General features: G+C 36.3%; 1 protein-coding gene across 1 annotated transcript in view; it reads right to left on the reverse strand.

Moving 5' to 3' along the window:
* nbeab (neurobeachin b) overlaps positions 1-22,192 on the reverse strand; it is a 314,839-nt gene that overhangs the window by 225,818 nt on the left and 66,829 nt on the right. Inside the window, exons 2-8 of the mRNA XM_028465652.1 lie at positions 19,870-20,101; positions 18,018-18,118; positions 17,689-17,784; positions 16,431-16,552; positions 12,257-12,383; positions 7,331-7,450; positions 5,465-5,611 (exon numbers count right to left, since the gene is read on the reverse strand). Of these exons, the coding sequence (XP_028321453.1) occupies positions 5,465-5,611; positions 7,331-7,450; positions 12,257-12,383; positions 16,431-16,552; positions 17,689-17,784; positions 18,018-18,118; positions 19,870-20,101 (945 nt within the window). The remainder of the gene's footprint in view (positions 1-5,464; positions 5,612-7,330; positions 7,451-12,256; positions 12,384-16,430; positions 16,553-17,688; positions 17,785-18,017; positions 18,119-19,869; positions 20,102-22,192) is intronic.

Raw genomic sequence — 22,192 nt, forward strand, 5'->3', positions numbered from 1 at the left:
CATACCTCCCATGGGCACTGTGCTAGTAGTAGATATAAGAACACGAGCACTCCGTGAATCCAATACCAAAATATCATCTTTATTTGCTGTTATCTTGATCAGTGATCATGATCATTCACACTTTTACTTATTATATATATTCATAACCTTTATTTATACAGGAAGTCCCATTGAGAAAAAACAGCCTCATTTACAAGAGAGGCTTCAAAGGCTATTTATAAATTTCTATCACCATTAATAATGATACAGAATGGCCAAATGTTTGGGTACCAGATTAAAAAAAAAAAAAAAAAAAAGATGACATGCGCAGTCCAGATTCAATCTGGCTAAAACTCAGTGAGGTAATTAAGAAACTAACCCAACAATACTGAGTCAAATTTCCTAAAGATCGGTCAATTATAAACGAAGATATGAAATTTCACCAATGATGAGAGATAGGGATGTTTTGATTTTCCAAACTGATCAGTATATTAATTTGGAACCCTTTCACAATGTAATGGAATCTTTTATTGTGTAAGCTCTATCTTTGGTTAAAATTTTGTAAAAATCTGTTAAGTGCTTTTGACATAATCCGAATAATAATTAAGAAATATTTACTCAGTGCCATAATAGATGCATAATAGGAAGTCGTTTGAAATGATTAAAAAAAAAATGAATTGGTTTTTGGTTTTCCAGAGTTAGGAGTCAAAGTGGCCTATTAAAAATAACAATACTAATAACGGCGAGTTCATATTTGGCTGGTTGCTGACCAGATATGTTTTACATTAGATTATGTGTAAATTTAAAGAAACCGACGGAGCTTTTGGAGATTACAAAAATGGAATCCTTCACCAAACAAAGTTTGTGGAAGGTAGACAGTGAAAAAGCAAACAGAAGGGAGTAATAAAGCTGGTAGGTGACAAGACTGTGAATCAGTGTGGCAGCAGTGGGTGGGAGGTGTGAGGGAGGGGTGAAAGCAGCTGATGTAGTGAAGAAGAAAGCTGGAGTGCAATAAGTACAAAGCTGGTTGTGTTATTAATGTGAGAGGTGAAGGAGAGTGCGCCATCAAACACAGTCGCACTCTTTATCTGAGGAGAAGGGAAGGATGGATAGAGGAAAACTGTGCCACAAAAACTCTCTGATGTCACTGATAATCTTATTTTCGAGAAAACAGCGCAACTCAACAACCGAACTATCAATTTTTTTTCTTGCTTTGTTTACTCTCAACTTCTCGGACAATTCTCGACATGAGATTTGTCTCTCGGGAGCGTTTGTTTTTCCTGATAAATGGTGAATGTTGATTGTGTAACTCCCACTTCAGGGCCAATCATCAGTGCTGGCAAAAACTCAAGAAGAGGATCAGCCTCATGTGGAACACATATGGTAGCAACGATAGAGAGAAAAGACTAAAATAACTCAGAGTGCGTCACATATGAAGGCAATTTCATAAGTGTTTTTGACTGATCGAATTAGTCACTCATGGTCCTTATGCAGTGGATATCACTGTGATAGATGTCAAAAGCACACCAGGCTATTGCTCCAGAAACAAGGCTTTTTTTGAAAAGACTAAATCAGGGCTGTCAAACTCATTTTAGTTCAGAGGCCAAATACAATACATTTTAAGCTGGCCGCAGATTTTAGGTGGGAAAATTAGTAGTTGAATCATTATTGTGCTCTAGTTTCCATTTCCACATATAAATAAATTACAAAATATGGAAGGCACTTATAATATCAAAGCAATAAGTGACATATATCAGTTTCTGCAGGATCTTCACTTAAAAATTGTTAGATTTTGTGGCCAATTTTTAAGAAAATTGCAGGATTTGGAAAAAATTGAGGAGAGTTCTTTTAAAATGTAAGCCCTGCTAATATTGTGGAGTTTCATTGAATGTTATGTATTATTTTGGAGATATCAAACAACTGAATTAGTTTTTAATTTACACAATGATGCATGGTTTATCTGACTTTTTTGCTTTCTGCTGCAGGCTGAATTGGATGCTCTAAAGGGCCGGATTTGGCCCCGAGCATTAAGTTGGACACATGTGGACTGACTGATAACCTGCAAGGCAATGGACAGAAAAAATGACAGGGCAGTTGTGATGATTTCTTTAGGAATATATATGAAAGAAATATAATTATGTGATGAGTCTCAGGGTCTGTGGAATGTTTGCATGGCAAGTGCAGCTAGCCATGTTAAAAGCCATGAAAAAACACAAAAAACTGCAGGTAAAATACAAAAAAATGGGAAAAACCTGAAGTCCATCTCAGGTCAGAACACAATCTCAAAGTAATATGAAAAGACACCTTCGGGCAAAGTCTGCAAAACAGATTTGTCAGATTTACAGCATTAAATTACAACATGCTGCAGAGATATGGATCTTAGGGTGGCAACAGGGGTAGTAGTTTCACCCAAATATCACCTATGAATGAGGGCCTATTAAATCGGAAAGGAAATCAATTTCCCCGTGTTGAAACAAATTTAATGTACAGTGAACAAACTGTAACTAGAAGGTCATGAATCTGCGGTCAGCTCCAATCACCAGAGGTGTAAAAAGCACTGGTATATCCAACTGAAGTAAAAGTATTGTGACTTGATTTAAATTGTACTCAAGTACAAGTACAAGTAAGTCACACATAAAACAGTCAAGTACAAGTAAAAAAGTAGCTCAATTAAATAGTACTTAAAGTAAAATGTACTAGTTTATTTTTGATAATAAATGTTGTTGCCACGGTTCCCTTGCATACAGCAAACATCTCATGTTAAACTTAAAAAGGAAGAGACCAAATCTGGCACAATAGGAACTCAGTTTATTTTCCACAAAGGCATTAAAAAAATGTCAAAATGTACATTTTTTTTCAAATAAAATAACACCAATGAATTCAATTCAAAATTATAGCTTAATTTATGAACTTTAAAACAGTGCCATGCCAAATGTGCCATGTGGGTAACAACATTACAAGCTGAAACCCCAAGCAAGTGGCTGGGCTTTGGTCAGAAATGGCACGACGAAGAACATATGGATTATGTTCAACGTGACCATGAAACGGAAATAAAAACACAATCACAAAAAATTATAATTTACTCGGTGACGGTTGGGTGTAGAAATGTAACAAATTACATTACTTCTTCTAAAATGTTCTTAAGTACAAGTTAAAATAACATATTTAGAAATGTACTAAAAAATGCATGAGTAACCATAAAAGCAAATCAATTACAGTGACGTGAGTATTTGTAATCCATTAGTTTCACCTCTGCCAATCACCGCAATGGCTCTCTTTAATTCACCCGTTTTATTCCATCACACTAATCATTACACACACCATCCACACGTGCAGGTGATTGCTTCTGTGGGACATGCTCTTCATTATTCTTAAGAATTCAAGGAGACGAGGCAGCAGGTTACCAGCCCTCCTCAATGACCTCTCTGAGTAGCGGTAAATCCTTGGCATATGCAGAGCAAAGATGATCTCAACAGCGTTGGTTTGGCTAAGCAAGTGCTACTTCTCCTTTCTACCACATAAAAGTCTCATTTTGTCTCCAAAAAAGCATGGGAGAAATGCAGAGGAAGCATAAAACGCCATGGGATCATGTAAATTGGCTGAGACGCGTTGTGTTATAAGCTGATTTAGTCGGGCACGGTTTTCCTTGATTTGTGACAGTAGAGCGAGCTTTGTTCTGTGAGGAAACAGCGGCAAATTTGTGAGCAAAGTTTGAAAAATAACCTACAAAATGAAACATTGTTTTGGCTACTTAACCCTCCTATTAACCTTGGGTTCAATTTGACCCCATTTAATGTTTATCATTCAAAAAATAATAGTTTTCTATATTACATGACTTTTCCTAATTTGATGGGTACATTGGCTTAAGCAGAAAATAAACTTGATGATATTTTTTCAATGTGCTGAACACATATTGCATGATTTGGTGTTCCTCTGGGGTCAATTTGACCCCAAGCTGTTTTAGCTGTGTAAAACGTGTCTGTGTATTGGGTAACACTTTACTTGAAGTTTTATACATAAGGCTGACATTATGCTGTCATTATTATGTCACGACACCCGTCATTAGCATGAATGAGGTGTCATGAAGGCTGTCATTAAGTGTTGTTTGTTACCCTAACCCTTCGTTACCCAAACCCCTAATCCTAACCTTAATCTAACCCTACCTAACCCCACTAGATCCCTCCACCTAAATCTAAACATTGAATGGGGTCAAATTGACCCAAAGGATAATATTGATGTTAATGATGTCTGTAAAGTTTTAGACTAGAACTATTTAAAGCAGAACTAAGTAATTCCCCCTAAAGGTTCTTTTGGTTATGTCACTGTCGTAAACACTCCGCACCCCCCGCCGCCTGCCCCACCCCACAGCTACATGCGCACCTTTGCTCTCCCAAGACGGTAGCAACCGATCACTGAAAAATCCTAATACAACAGTGACACTAAGGGTGCTTTCACACATTTCGTCCCATGTGACCATGTGAACAGCATGAGGAAGAGAGACAAGTAAAATAAATGAATGATGTGGGAGTAATACGGAAGGGAGTGTGGAAAAGTGTAATGTGTTTGTTTGTGTGCTGACAAAGCAGCTCTGAAAATGGATGGATAGATAAATATATAGATAAATGGATGGATATTTGTGTGTGTGCTGCCTGATGGAGCGCTGGGTTGACAAAATGGTGACAAAAAACAATAACTATACAAAAAATGCACAAAAACACGACAGAAAAATACATAAAATGACTCCAAAAAACATACATTACAGAAAAATACACCAAACAAAAAAAATATAAAAATGGGTAAAAAAACAAACATTTATTATGTGCATGTCCAATAGAATTAAACCAGAGACATTTTTACTTTGCACCCACAAATATACCCCTTTATAACACTACAGAGTACAGAGTATCTACACCTCTTTGTACATCCAACCTTCAAACATATACTCATTTGGCCATAACTGACAACACTACTTAAGCCCCCACTATATGAATACATACTTCCGACGGGCACTGCACTAGTTAATCATAATTTAAAAGGTTGGCCCGATGGAGGCGCTAGAGAACAGATCAAGGTTTCATTATCAATGTGTTGTTTATATATTAAACACAAAAACATGGTCAACAATTTTCTGAAAAAATATTTTTCTGGAGGCCGATAGCCCTGTGGTCAGATTTACCGCAAGGGTAAAATGTGAATTTTAGGATTAATAGGAGGGTTAAATAAAATAAAACAATCTACATTCTAAAATCTGTGATTTCAAATTTTGCTATAAAGCAATTTACAATCATTGTTGTTTGATTTCTCAACGCTCATCTTGTTATGTCTTATGTGAGTGTTTTCAGTTGTTTATCTCATAAGAAAACCAAGATGAATACATGAGGCAAAGAAACCACATGAGGGTCGACCCGCTCATTGATTTCACAGGCAGATAGGCGACGTCAAGTGCTTACATGTGATCCACTACAGCCCCCCCTTCAGCACGTACCTTATAGCCTGGTCCCAGCTGATGAATTGCAAATATCTGAGCAGGATTGAGGGCTTCACTGAACACATAGACGGCTCCGAGCTGGCCGCAAAACACTCGGTTAGCGTCCGCCGTCTCTGAGGACCCCAGGAAGCACTTATCATAACTCTGCAAGACGGATAAAAAAAATAAATAAACACACCCCGTAATATGACTCTCAATCATTCATCCTGAGAAAATTATCAAAAAGCCTTAGGGACTGTGTGTCTTTTTCATGCTTTTTTGAAAAAGTGACATTTACTAAAAAAAAAAAACCTCAAAGACTCAAATTTGCATTTAATGAGATACAGACTCACGATGAAAAACAACCGTATTACTAGCCGTGTTAAAAAGCAAAGGAAACTCACTTTTATTTCAAATATCAAGAGAATGATTTAAAAGGAAAGCAATTAAGTATGGAACACAAAAGTTCAAAAAAAGTCAAACCCATACTTTACATTTCTTAGTTTTACTTGATTTGAAATATATATATATGGAGCCCCTGAAGAGACACAATGTTTTTTTTTTTTTTTTTTTTTTTTTTTTAAATGTCTTTATTGTGGCCAAGTAAATGTTCTACAGGATGATCATGATGTGTTGAATTTATTACAAAGCTTGTACTGTGTGTGCACAACATCAGAAATGTGTCCTACGTGTAAATCCAAAAAACGTATGTTTCCGACAAATAACCTTCTGTTTGTTACTATCTAACAATCATCAACGATTCATTTCACACAAGGATGGATGTAGTGGAGTTCACAATTGCTGATGGGATGCAAATTACTTGGTTATTATTGATGGACAAATCAATAAGTCTGTCCTTCCCCCCACATCTCGTATGGATTTGAATTGTGTTGTTTTTCTCTTTAATTCTGATCATGATTGTATTATTTATTCAAATATATGTTCTACATGTTTGAAGTGTAAGTAACCTAAACAATAATAATAACTAGAATATTTGTATTGCCTGAATAAATTGCCCCCCCCCCGCCGAGGCACACCTAATGACACCCCTACACCCAGCCCCGCCATAGCCCCCCTGGCTGACGTCATCCAGGTGCCAGCAGAGAGAAATGCTCACTCCTGATTGGCTCCAGCTGGGTCCTTTGATTTTTGTCACCAGCCAATCAAGAGCCAGTAGAGGGAAATGTTTGCCATTGATGTTTATTTATATCTATCCATCTATAAAAGCAAGCAACGTCTGTGTACGTTTGTGTGTGTTTGTGGAGCAAATATCTCCCCGACGCAATGTCTGATCGATCTGAAACTTTGTCAATGGCTTGTGCATACCCCGAGTGTGTGCATCCGTAATTTTGGAGTAATTGGGTCATTCCTAAACTAAATTCAAACCAATTTAAAATGACCAATCCACACTGTGGAACTCCTGTCAAAACATTGTTTTAGAACACTGATGATGTCATCAAAAGTGATGTCATCAGAGGTCCAATCAAGAATGTTCAAACTGATGATGTCATCAACAGTGACTTCATCATCAGTGTTCTATTCTATGCTAATGCTAAGCTAACGCAGTGCGACACTGTCTGTCTGTACATGATAACTTGAAAAGTTATTAACAGATTTTGATGAAATTTCCAGGAAATGTTGATAATGGGTCAAGGAACAGCTGATTACATTTTGGCTACCAAAAGAAAATATATAGATAAATATATCCCATTAATTTTCCCATCCACACTGTGGAACTCCTGTTAATGTCAAGATGAATACACACCTCCGACGGGCACTGTACTAGTTGAATCTTCTTATGAATAAAAAGAATCTTATTAATCTGTGACATCAATGTGAGCATTGGGACAAAATAAATACCAGCATAGAAAAAGTAGGCCTTACATCATTGGTGTTGACGTGCCAGGCCATGTCGCCATAGGAAACCAGCTGTCCGTTGACGTAGCATCTGATCTCACTGTTCCTCCATCGGCTGTAGATGTGAACGACGCTGATCATGTACCACTAAATGAAATAACAAACCCAGAAAACGGATGAAAAAGAAGTAGCAAAAAAAGTCAAAACCAAATTTTTAAAAAAAAAGCACAAGAGGAGCACTGAGCTAATTTTGGACAAGTCAAATGGCTTAAAGGAGGCTTAACACCTCATTTTAAAACACACTTACAACATGCTTATTAATTCACAACAAGATGATAATTCACCATATGGTGTCCAGAGTACAGGTTAAACTAATGAGAGTAAAAACAAATGACACACATTAGGTGGACTTTGGATGAGCTTCTGTTCCGCTAATGGTTAAAGTTCGCTAAAAACTGGAGATGCTGTATTGAATGAAAATGAAAATCACATGATAACTTTCATCCTTTATTTAACAGAATGCATTAAAAAAGACAAGCGTGAATAATCTCTTGGTGCTCTGGTTTAATTCCACGGTCAAAAAGCATCTATTGTTTTTAATAATTAATATCACAGCTGGGACTTTTGAATTTAAAAGACTAAATCTGACAATTTATCCTTTTGAATTAAAAAAAAAAAAAACTTATATTATGGGTATGGTCAAAGATATAAATGACCAACTTTTCTCAGCGTATTGTTCAAATAAGATAAGACTATAAGACAACCACCTGCAGCACTAGAAAGAAATGGTGGTCAGACCTTAGAGAGCGAGTACCCAACTTTTTATTAGCTTGACCTCAGAAGGGCAAAGAGAACAGTTTGATGGAATTACTGCCGTCTACACACAAAAGTAGGAACACATTAGTAAGAAGAAAAAAAAAGATTCATGGCTGAGGGGACCCGAGCAACAAGGCGCCTGGAGATAATTTAAACTGCACTTATCTACAGACGTCTGATCCAAGAATCAATTAAAAACTTAATTCAACTCTATCTTCTAGTAGCCGCTGCCAAACAAAAGGCTGCATTGTGGCACTGTGGGGGAGACCATTAGTCTTTCTTAGGTGTTTGCCAAGTTTTAAGCCATTTTTCCACCACTACTGGTTACATTAACATGTAGTAGGGGTGTAAGGAAAACTCTATATATCACCACGCATAGAAGCATAGAACAAATAAGCAATTTGAGTTGAAAACAAAATGATGGAATCCATCAACAATACTGTTCGCCCGATGCTCATGAGGGTCTGGTACCACAGTGTGTTCCAACACTGCTTTTATGCAGACAGAGGGTTGGATGTAACCAAGAAAAGTCGGAACACCTGTAGGAATTAGTAGCACCAGCTTTCAAGCCTGATTCAACCTTCATTGCTGCAGAACAGCTTTAAACTGTGAACCCACTTAGTGTTCCCTGAAAAAGGCCTATTTGTATAATTCTGAAATATACATTATTTATCAGTTTTGGGAAACTAAACCTTTATTTTAACCTCTGGCTGTTCAGTACTTACCTTTGTACCATTTCAAGCTATTCATTGGACTTGCACAACTTAAATTGCAATAAATACCTGCAAAGATTAGGGTATTCTAACACTTTTGACCGGTAGTGTCTGTGGTTACTTTTTTTGTAAGAATTTAAGACGTGTCAAACTCAAATCTGGCCCTTTAGACCATTTCATTTGGCCCGCAGGAGAATGTAAAAAAAAAAGACAGAAAAACATGAATTATTGTGTAAATTACCAAATAATTCAGTTGTCGATAACTCAGCCTTTCTAAATACACAAATTCAATGAAATGCCACATCATTTGGAGGATCGCAATTTTTCCATGCTTTTATCCCATGACTACAGTCATTTTAAATCTCAAATTATTCAACAGATTCAATTTTCTTACATAATTTTTCAAAGTTGAATCAAAATTTGTCTCAAAATCAATTGAATTTAAATCAGAAAATGCTGCAGGGTTTGATATCTGTCACTTATTGCTTGGATATTGTCGGTGCGTTACATACTTTATGTATCATTTATACGTCAAAGTGCAAACTATGGGAAATTATTGTTGAAATTGCTTGTTTTCCAGCCTAAAATCTACAGCCCACTTAAGATCAAATTACTTTATATTTGGCCCCTGAACTTTGATACCCTTTTGGGAAAAATGTAATGTGACAGTTTGAGAAACATAAACATACCACTTGTTTTTTATATATATATATATATATATATATATATATATATATATATATTGGTACTTGAATTACAGTTAGTTACCATTTACTTGTTCTTGTAAGTTTAAAAAAATAAAAAATAAAAAAAAAAATTAAAAAAATTGTACTTCATACCATTTTATATATGCAAAGGTGAAATTTGTAATTTTTGTGATATATTGGGATTTTTATTGTATTGTGACATGCAAATCGTAAATCGTATCGTATCATCAAATTCATGACAATTGCACACTCCTAACATGCAGTCTAGTATAACTTTCTTTTTCTTATCTGCATTTACATCCAATATTCAATGTAGACATACTGCATCGCACACAAAACAAATGGCTGTACAGCAACAGAAGGCACGAGGAAGGGAGTTCACTAAAGGCTTGCGGTATTTTATGTTAAAACCTGGCGCACGGCCTCAGTTTACCATTAAAAGAGCATTGCAGTGCCTGACAGATAACTATGAGTTGATATTCAGCCAAGAAGTAAAAAACAGCCCCCCCCCCACACACACACCGCACCGACCCATCCCCACACTCGACTTTCCTGATGACGACACTACAGCTAATGCACACAGATTGAACACTTGGCAGTAAACCACCTTCCCCTGGCTCTTCTTCACTGCTCCTACCACGGGGACCAAAGGCAATTATCTCGCTGAAGTGAGAGAATTTTGCAAAAAACTGAGAAGGTGAAGCCTTTCAGAAGAACTCTGAAATACTTCCAATAAGCTACTTAAACAGTTCATGATGTTAATTCATACAAGATTTAAATTGAACCTTTAAGGTCAAATTTAACCAATGCATTTGAATTTTCTTTACATTTTGAATGTGTTTTGTACTGCCAAATTCAATGTATAGACTTGGAGGATTAATCATCATATGGGCAAAGCGATGGACACCTAATTATTCCCATTGAGGGTTATAGACCAAGAGGATCCACAGTGGCAAATTATTCCACATAATTCTAGCAAATTTCATTTGCAAATGTTAAGAAAAGTAGTTCATTCTGCCAAAAATGGCCCCAAATTTTATTTTCACTTTTTTCATTGAAACAACCCGGCCAAAACAGGATGTCGTGAGCAAATGCTGCGGTCAACGAGGACGTGACTGGAAATGGGCCAACGTGTGAGCTTTACAGTATTTCAATACATCTGAGAACTAAAGCGTCTTCTAAGCAGAGGCTGAGGCTGAGCACGGAGTAAAAAGTGGAATTTATGTTTGTGTAACGTCGATACTGTAGTTACGTGTTGACACGGACTTCTACGTTGCAGCCTGATGTGACGCGTGGCTACAAAAAATTCAAAGTGCACATGAATTCAACTTTAGAGTCAGCTCACGTTTCACCGAGATCTGCAATTCATTGCGACTATGCTTGATTGTTTTTCTTTTTAGTTTGTATGAAAAGCGCTTTACAAATAAAGTATTGATTAAAGCAGCGCGAACAAGAAATAATACACGACGCAACAAATGTGGAGAACCTGCTTGTAGACGTGCACACGCCTAGTGCATGAGACAGAGCTGACAGTGAAATACTGCCAGGAACAGACTTGACTGTGACAAAGCAGAGAAACTGCTCTTTATCAATAACTTTAATGCACTTTGTGTTTCTATGAGAAAACATATTTAATTGCAGCAGCCCAGTCAGTTATAGGCCTGTACAAAATTATTTTGTGTATACATAGGTAAGGCCAAGTTAAACATTTTATTTTGTTTAAAAATTAAAAAAAAAAAAAAAAAATATATATATATATATATATATATATATGCTAAATACATTTTTTTAATTGATTTATTATTTGAAGCATTAATATTACTTATGATTTAATTTTAGTGAGGTTAGTACACATTCTGAGCCATCTATCTATAAAAGCAAGAAAGTTCTGTGTGTGTGTGTGCGTGTGTGCGTGCGTGCGTGTGTGTGCGTGTGCGTGTGTGGAGCGAATATCTCCGCGATGCAGTGTCTGTTCGACCTGAAACTCAAAATACACATAACTAAATATTTATACAAAAAATACACAAAATGACTCCAGAATCACACTACAATGGCAAGAAAAAACTATAATTATACAAAAAATGCACAAAAAGTAAACAGAAAGATACGAAAATACATATATATATAATGACTCCAACAAACATACATTACAGAAAAATACACCAAACAAAAAAATATAAAAATGAGTAAAAAAAACAACAAACATCACACGCTACTTTACTTTGCAAACATACCACACTACAGAGTACAGAGTATGTACACCTCTTTGTACATCCAACCTTAAAACACTCATTTGGCCATAATTCCCTACTTAAGCTCCCACAATATGAATACATACTTCCGACGAGTACAGTACTAGTAAATGTATTTGTGCTAATAACTGGCATAATTTGTTTTTTTTCGATGTTTTGATTTTCGACTTTGGTTTTCTCATTTTCGGTTTTCGTTTTTGACCAAGAATTTTCAAAATCTGTCCAATTACTCAACATTCACAGTAATGTAAGTGACTTACAATATTTCTTACATGTAATTGTGCAAAAACAGGGCCCCACAGTTTGGAATGTGTGCTTTTTTTCATCCACAAATGCATGGATTTGTATCTTGTGACTTGATCAAGTGTAACTAGGATGAGTTTGACACCCCTGTGAGAAGAAAAATACCCAGAATGCATCATCACAACCCCTCAAAGATCAAATGAGAATGAAAGATGTCCGCACCTTTCTGGGTTGAAAGTCGTACTTGACACAATGCTGGAAACCTTTTCCTTTGGACTTGAGTGACGTCACAATCAAACAGTTCCCAACAAAATGCGCCGAATAGCCGATGCCTTTGCTGGTTCGAAAACTGCAAAGAGACAAAAGTATCATGTGTTAAAATTGACAATTTCAGTCATTATCTTCATATATCAAATACTGATCAATGAAGCCAAATTGTGACTCGCCTCTGCTAATAGTTATTGACTACAGTTTTGAATCTCTTGCAGACACAATACAGAAAATTATTTCTATTTTAAATACAATCCTAACCAACAGACAAGAACAATAAAAGAACCAACTTTGGTGGTGACAAATTCTACAACTATAGAATCAAGCACAAAGGCAGGGACTTACTTCCCAAATAACCATTGTGTTAGTCATGCTCTCCAAGTCTAATTTTCTCACTCTGACTTTCTTTTTTTTTTTTTTATGCCACTGCTGTGCAAATAAAAGCCGTGTACGTTACGAGCAGTGGCTGCAGCCCCCGCTCTGAGCCCAGCACCACAATAGTTCTCCATTCTCTCCCCACTTGTTGTGAACATCTTTTTTCACCGCTGACACATACTCAATACACTGCTCCAGTCGTTAACTCTCCAGCACTATTCCATCTTCACAGACCTCCTCCCCTCTCGCAGCCACCCACAGTGTTCATCGAAAATAAACAGAGCTCTTTGTCAGGCGGATAAAGAAAGTAAAGGGGCTTTGCATTCTGGAGCAGGAAGCAGGGGTCACGTAAGATATGAAAGCCTCAAAACTATCAGTTGCTGACTAAAGTCTCTCCAGTATATACGTAGGGAACCTGGGTTGGCCTTTGCAGATGCAGGTTATGTTTGTCTACATGCTCTGCTGCGCAGTGATAAACCCAGAGGAAAACATAAATAGGATTATCTTGTCATGTTTCACCTTTTTTGTGGTTGTGTGAGTGCAGCATAATCTTACCCTTCAAATCCGTCACATTAGAAGAACGAGGAAAAAAAAAACATTTTAATTCAACTCAGATGTACAAAGGCGTATTAGGGCCACATTAAAATAAAAAGAAATCTCAGCACTATGATATATAAGGAATAAAGTTGTAATATTTTGAGATTAATGTCATAATATTTAGAGAATAAAGTCATAATTTTATGAGAATAAAGTTGTAATTTTATGACAATAAATTTGTAATATTTCGAGATTAAAGTCATAATATTTTTAGATTAAAGTTGTAATATTTCGAGAATAAAGTCATAATTTTACGAGAATAAAGTTGAGATATTTTGAGATTAAAGTCACAGCATTTCAAGAATAAAGTTGTTGTTTTATGGGAATAACATTTTAATATTTCGAGATTAAAGTCATAATACTTTTAGATTAAAGTCGTAATATTTCGAGAATAAAGTTGTAATTTTATGAGATTAAAGTCATAATATTTTTGAGATTAGTCATAGCATTTCGAGAATAAAGTCGTAGTTTTATGGGAATAAAGTTGAAATATTTTGTGAGGAAAGTGGTAATATTTCAAGAATAAAGTCGTAATATTATGAGAATAAAGTCATGATTTTATGAGAATAAAGTTGAAATATTTTGTGAAGAAAGTGGTAATATTTCAAGAATAAAGTCGTAATATTATGAGAATAAAGTCATGATTTTATGAGAATAAAGTTGAAATGTTTTGAGATTAAAGTTGTAATTTTATGAGAATAAAGTCGGAATGTATTGAGAATAAAGTCATGATATTTCAAGAATAAAGTCATAAAAGTATGCTGTTATTAAGACTACTTTATTCTCATAAAATAACTTTATTCATGAAATATGGCTTTAATGTTGTGCCCAGATTTTTATTTTATTTTAATGTGGCCGTAATACGTTCCACTGTGGGATGTGGAGTCTCGTAAACAAATGCACAGTTTTTTACTAGAGGTGAAACGATATACTGTGCTCACAATAATAATACGAGATGATATTTTGGAAAGGGAAAAAAAACAAAAAAAGATGTATTTTGAAAAATGACTAACTCTGGGCATACTTACATACTTACTCTGAGTACAATCTTTTCAACTTAAGTGAAGATAAAATGTAAATTTTATTTGACATTTTTCCTATATTAAGAGCAAAAAGCGCCACCCTGAAAACATAATTCATGTCATCATCATGACATTCTTCAAAAAATATTCCTATCTGTGCGTGAGCTTTGCATAACAAGTTTTTTTTTTTAAATGTTAAACTAGAACAATCTACGCTGCAAGAATATTAGTATGTCAAAAAAAGAAATTGTCATCTATTGGGACTATTGCGCACTGACCTCTAAAAACACTGGTAAAGTTACTTCCCAACACATTTATGTTGTTTTCAAAGACTGAAATTTGCAGCAAAACAATTATTTTTGGGCTTAGAAGAAAAGATCCCAATTTGGCGGAGTGAGGTGATATCATGGGGAATACAAAAAAAAAAAAACAATCCAATCACTGTCCTCCTTTTCTGGCAAAGAAACACAATAAATTACGGAAACAATTAAGTAAAAACACTGGTATGCATCTGATAAAAAAGCAACTTTAAGTTTTGACCTAATTTCCTCCAAGATTCTTGAATCTCCAGTGCACAGTGTTGCAGCTAAAAAACTAATCCATGCATTTGTTACATCTAAACTGGATTATTGTAACTCCCTACTGTCAGGATGTCATAGTAACTCACTAAAAAGTCTCCAGTTAATTCAGAATGCTGCAGCTAGAATACTAACTGGAACAAACAGGAGAGAGCATATTTCTCCAGTATTGGCTTCCCTTCATTGGCCTTCTATAAACTCTAGAACAGAGTTTAAAATCCTCCTGTTAGCATACAAAGCTTTACATGATCAAGCTCCTGTATATCTTAAAGACCTGTTAGTGCCCTATCATCAGGGCAGAACACTCTGCTCTCAGTCTGCTGGTCTTCTTGAAGTTCCTAAAGTGTCCTGAAGTAAAACAGGAGGCAGAGTGTTCAGCTACCAGGCTCCTCGCCTTTGGAACCAGCTCCCAGTCTTATTACGGGAGGCTGCTTCTCTCTCCACCTTTTAAAAAAAAACTCAAAACCTACTTATATGCTAAAGCGTATACGGTATAATAGGAATAACCTAAACAGGACTTGGTCTCGTTGTTTTGGTCACAATCACAGACCATTACACGTAAGTGGTCAACGCCTCAGACCATAGTGAGAAATCGTTACATTCAGAACCTACTTATTTACTAAAGCGAACATTGTATAGTTGCGATAATTAAAGCGGACAAGCATCCCCTCTGTAGTGATCGCTGACATCACTACGTGTGCCCAGTACAGGACGAAACCTTGTCTGTAGTGGTAGCATTTCAGAGCATGGAGGAGGCAGCAAAACGTTTAATATAAATATAAACCTAACCACTAGAAATGAGTGTATCACAGTCTGTGCCTTCTCCTCTCTTTTCTGTTTCAGTTGTCTTGATGCTGGAGCTGGCGGTTCCTGATCAATGGTTCATGGCTCAACTAGTCTGGAACATTTGAATAGACTATCCTTCAATCCTATTCTGTTTGGCCATCTGTCCACTAACCCCAACCAGTCAAAGCAGATGTCTGCCATCTCTGAACCTGGTTCCGCTGGAGATTTCTTCCTATCAAAAAAGAGGGAGTTTTCTCTTCCCACTGTCGCTAAATGCTTGTTCATGTGGATCTTGTTGGGTTTTTTCTTTCTTACTATGGACTTTATATTTTGTTAAGTGCACTGAGATGGATTTGCTATAATTTGCGCTATATAAATAAAGTTGAGTTGTTATAAAATATGCTCAACAATTAAATTAGCCTACCTTACCCTGGGTTCAAAATCTTAGTAATTTAACATAATTCCATGTGTTCCACTTTCAAAATGCTAAGTGTAAAGATGGTGTGGCTTCAGCACACATAATGCTGTGTGTATTATGTAAAAACTACCTAAACCTTGAAAAACAAGTTACAATCATAATCTTCTTAGGAAATAAAACCGGTGTCTTTGTGAATATGACGGCGCTCCACGACTCACAGAGAGGATATGAATCCAAACACAATCAAAGCAGAGTATCATTTTCTCCACTTGGGTGACATAATGTGTGCTCACAGCATATGAGAGAGATATGGAACCCAGCAGCTGATATGTAAACACATCAACACTCACCAGTACAGGTAGGGTTTGTCCTTGTCGGCGTTAATGTTGTTCAAGGGATCCATTCTGAACCAGGTGTTGAACGTGAATCCATTCTGATAAGGCCACTTAGCAATGGGAGGTAAAGCAATTGCCTGAAAAAAGAGTCAATGTGACATTATGATTTTTTTAATGTATCTTTTTTAAATTAATAATTAAAGCAGGGGTCCCCAAGACCACATGTCCTGCATGTTTTAGATTTCTCCCAAACATTTTAATCTCATGATGGTGTCATCATGCAGCTCTGCAGAAAGCCTGATAACGCACTAGTCATTACAATCAGCTTTGGACCTGGTCAGCATCTAAAACATGCAGAACAGGTGCTCTGTAGTACATTTCTGGGGCACTGCTCACCTGGAGACTTTATTTAAAAATTGCAATATTGTGGCTTAGAAATGTCTGCTTAGTGTAAAAAAATGGACTGTGCATTTTTCTCTAAGGGGGTCCCGGTCAGATATCGGTCCGATATCAGCAAAAATGTTTGTTTTTTTAATGATATTTAAAAACTTAATATCATCTAACATCTCTTATATAATATATGTTATTTTTTATTGGATTTGTTGAGGTTGATTCAGGGTCCTCTTTTTTTTTTTTAATTATTATTATTATTTATTGAATTATAGAAAATTCTTATGTTTTTATTGATAATGGATATGGGGTGAGATTTGTCACAAAGATATTCACAAATATTTTCACGTGTTTTTTCAGATTTTCACGTGTATTCTTCACATTTTCATGTGTCTTTCAGATCCACAAATATATCCACGATTTACACTTGCGCTTTATAATTTGTGTGTGTGTATTTGTCATGAATTATCATGTGTAAATCTTCAATTTGTGTGCTTGTGAATTGTGTAAAGTGTGTTTGTGGATCGCACATCCCTCTGCTAGGCATCAGTATTGAAATCTTTGCTGAAAATTAATTCCATTTTACCAGAAGTCCGATACCTGACTGTAAAGTTGGAAAAATATGAATATATTTAGACTTAATACCTACTGTTGCTGACTATTGATCTCTGAGTAATATCACTTGATCAAGCCTTTTCTATCATTCCACACTGCAAAATAAGTAACAAAAGTATTTATGATCCGTGCTTGTATCGGGACACCCCTAATTTACTCAACACTAACAATAGGTATAATCTCACTTTATTGCCACTATAACATATACCAACAAATGATGCAATAATCATGAAACATGTCAGAGAGACACACACAAATTAAAGCTTACTGCAGCGCTACGACCGGGGAAGTTGAAGAAAGCATCTGGGCTGAGCCTCTGGGGCATTTGATTCAGCACCGACAACATTTTGACTGCGTGCTTGGGCTGCACAGATGGAAGAGATAAAAAGAGCATTAACAAGACAGTCAAAGCTTTCTTTGGGACTGAGAGGACTGCAGACACTCCATATGGAGTCAGCTACTTCATTCATTCATTCCACACAGTGAACTAGCAGAGAACTCCAAACAGGCTCATGCAGACCATCGCCAGTGGGAAATCAAATGTCAAAACATTTATGAACAACCTTTGCCATGCAGACTTTGGAAGCAGTTACTCACCCAGACACCGCCGTGACCTCGTAGCATGTTAAAGAGTAACTTCAGCTCTGCCACAGTGATGCTATAGCTGGCCAGCACGCCCAGCAGTTCCACAAGCAAGTCTGGAAAAGGGAAATTAAAAACGCACACATGCAACAAAGGAGAACAAAAAAAAAGACAGATGCATCATTCTCATTATGTCATCGATTTCAGTCAAAATGCTTAAAATAATGGCAAGTTACATTTTCTTGCAGGGCTGAACAAGTGATGGATGTAGTTTGTACATTTGAATATTTAGAAACACTTCAGATTCTTTGACACAAATCATTACTAATTAAAATACCTAAAAAATTAAATTTGACAAAAGAACAAGCCTTTTAATTGGTTTAAAATCAAATGTGAAAGATTAATGTGGATGTGCTGTTGATTACTTTGTATTTTAACATGTTGAGTAATTCAATGCTCATTTATTTCTGTAGGTGGCAACAGGTCGCTAAAAAAAAAAGAAAAAGGCAGCACTGTGGAAAAATTGTAGTTTTTTTTGACTAATATTCTAATGGTTTAATCAAAATGTAAGCATTAGGACCGTTTGAGAACAAGACTATTATATAGTCTAGTTTTAGCAAAATAAATGACAAGATTCTAGTCGACTAACTGTAACAGATATATTCAACTAAAATATAAAGCATAGGAGTCAGTTCATCTTCTAAAGCTTTAATTACCATTTATCAACTTTGATTTAGAATTGTATTATGGTTTATTCTGCCTGCAGTATGACACGTACGGCTAATGGGCCCCATTTACATAATGGGATGTGCCAATGATTCAGTACCAACAACCGTCGTAATATTTGACTCGCAAATAAATGAGAAATCAACTCTTTTTTTTTCCTCTTTTGGGGCTCCAAATTGAAAATCGAACTCCGAGCGTCCATGTGCACACACCCATAGATTACACACTTACCAAATTTCAGCCCAATCCGATCGCAAATAACAGAGGAGTAGTGATTTTAACTAGCGTACGCAACAACAAGAAGAACAAAGTGAGCGGCATTTTGAGGCCTAAAAATATAACCGATGAAAATATTTAATCAACAAACGAACACTGTGTCACAGACACTAGTTAAACATGGCACACACATAAAGGAAGTCCCTACATTTGGTAAATAAAAGGCTTTTCACACACACACACAAATGAACATGTGACATTAGTATGAGAAAAAAATCTGATTTGAATTGTTTCAGGCTGTAGCGTCACCTTTAGGACGATTGATTTGGAGATTGTTTGCGCATGGGATTCGTGAATTTGAAGAAGAAGAAATTGAAGAAGAAGAAGAAATTGTAGAAGAAGAAGAAATTGAAGTAGAAGAAATTGATGTAGAAGAAATTGAAATAGAAGAAGAATAAATTGAAGAAATTGAAGACGAAGAAGAAGTCAAAGACGAAGACAAAGAAGAAGAAGAAGACAATGAAGAAAAAGATGAGCATGTTCCCTATTTAACTTCACGTGTGCAGCTCTTGCTGTTCCTCCTGATGAGTAAATGCTAAATAACCAATCTACTGATGGTTAACTACAGTTAAAAGCTTTCAAGTCCTACATATGGTGAATGTGTTCTTCTCTTTATCATTTAGAAAAGAGATTAAAAAAAAAAAATGCTGGAAACATATGCAGTGGGAATCACAAGGTGAGAGTAAACAACAAAAACAAACCTATGGTTTATATTTTCGAATCTTTCTTTATAAATAACAGACCGAAAAATTGCAAAAACTTCAGCAAACAAATTCCTTATTTTCACTCACATCTATATTTACTTTTAATATCAAAGGAAAACAGAACCTGTCACCATTGCTGTGGCTTAAAGCTAATGTCATACCTGCTATCATGTCGTCCACTGTGCTCATTCTGAGCAGCACTTGTTGCATGAGACCCACTTCAGTGCTGCTTTGCAGGTTTCTGACGCTCTTTCTGAGGATGGCTGTAAACATGCTCCAGATCTCAGCCTGGCACGTGACGTCACAGCTTTCCAGCAGCTCCAGCAGGCAGCCGATGCTTTCTGCATCTTGGATAATGAAGTTGGTCTCCAGATCAAACTCACCACCCACCAACTGCAGAAAAAGGGGCACATACACAAAAAGAAATGTTAAAAATTTAAAAATCTTCTGAATGCTGAAGGTTTTTTGTATTAAAGGATATTTACCCAAAATGTTCCTTTCATAGTGCAAATATACATTTTGTCAAAAAATGAAGAGCTGAGAAGGAAGTGATTAGGACTGGCAGTACATGACTTTAGTATTTGATGAAAACAGGGGTGTAGAGGCACTGAGTGTCAGCACACTGCACCCTTTGAGTCACAGTGATCAAAGAGTGGGGGAGGAAAAAAATCCATATTTCACTTATTCAACTTCAAAACACATGAAATTAACCCTTTAAATGTGCCTGGTTGGCATGGAGCCCACGGATAACAATCTGTTGGTGTGCATCAGAGCAAATAGGTGGATATTAGGTTCATAATACTGCCTGGCCACCCTGTGACAGACAGGTGAGAGCAAAACAAGTAGAACGTGACCAGTTCTTAAAGAGATCCTACACTGTTTTTACAAATTTGACATAAAATCTTTGAAACGTACTTAATAGAAGATCTATGCCTAACAAAATGCATTATTATGCACCATATTCATTTTGTTGCATTTTAAAAATGGGTTCCACCATCATAAAATCACGTGATTGATGATGTCACACGGCCCCACTGTCTGTAAACATCCCGCTGTTTTTTATTGAAGTGAAGCATTCAGCCTAATTTTTAGATCAATTAGCAGCTTTTTCACTCAAAATACCAACTTGTGCTTATTATGATTTTTCTGAAACATCAGAAAAGTTGAAGATGTTGATGTAAAATGCTTTTGTTTACCAAAAGAGGATTTAAACAGTTGTGACCCGTAAAGAAATCTGTGACCACAGGGGGTGACAGTTCCACCCCTTTGTAGCAGACAATGAAGCTGAGAAGAAGAGCTCTCCTAAGGGGCCTTTACAGTAAACTTTTTATCCTCAGGGTTTGTGTGTCTCCAACTGTCCTTGATTTACTTGCTAACTTCAACCACCAGAGCGACAGTCAAAGTAGAGTCAAAAGACTTGAGTGTGTGCTCCAAATGGCAATGTTACTCACTATATTTTGAACTAACAACTAATAGAAAAACCTTTACAGACTGGCAGGATTGAAAGGAACTGAAATTTCGATTCGATTTGATTTCTTAATTTTGTTTAACATTTAAAAACCAGATAACTCATTGACATCAGGATTTCACAAGGGTGACCTGGCAAACAAGGTCAACATGGCAATATACGTTATGAATCTCAACATTTTTAACTCAAAAGTAAAATTTTGGGTTAGATTCGCTGATGAAAAATGCCACACAGGCACATTTATTAACAACACCTGCACAATAAGTGTATTTATTATATTTCTCCTGTAATGGACAGCACGTGTGAGTGAGTTCTGTAGTGTGGGTTGTTTAAGGGAAGGTTATAGCACACTCAGAAATCCATCTAACTGTGCTTTTTGTGCTGTTCTGAAAGTAGCAAAAGCAGCAAATCAGCATTTAAAATCCAACCAATCTGAACATTTCTAGTCATTTTTGAGTGTTTTTGTTTTTGCTTTGTGCATTCTTCTCTCATGTTCAATATTTGTTGTTCTTGGTCGAGTTTAGTACATTTTTTTTTTTGCGTTCCTGGTGTTATTTTTGATATCCTCTCATTTTGTTTATTTTGGGGTTTTTTTTGTGTGTTTCAGTGACATTTACCAAGTTTTATTCTTGTTTTATGTGTTTCTGTTCTTGTTATATTTGTGTATTTTTGCAGTCATCTTGTGTATTTTTCTGTCATTGTATGTGTTTTTAAAGTTTTTTTGTGCATTCACTTTGGAGCCGACTCAAAATTAGACCGAGGGCCGCATGTGGCCCCCGCGTCGCCATGTCTGCTTCTGTTGCCCATGTTTGCTGTATAGACTTTTATGCCAAAGGAGCAGTGAAGCTGAAAGCTCTCTTTCCAAATTCAGACCTCACCAGAGGAACAATTTAAACAAGTGTAGTGCAATAACGCACGGCTCGGCAGCTGCTTGTTTTCGGCAATAAAGCACACACGTAAGGAGGAATCAAGCCTGAAAATGAGTGTATCTCTGTGTGCACTCAGAAAAGGTTAAT

Source organism: Gouania willdenowi, chromosome 13, assembly GCF_900634775.1.
Source record: "Gouania willdenowi chromosome 13, fGouWil2.1, whole genome shotgun sequence".
In the NCBI taxonomy this organism is placed as follows: Eukaryota; Metazoa; Chordata; class Actinopteri; order Blenniiformes; family Gobiesocidae; genus Gouania; species Gouania willdenowi.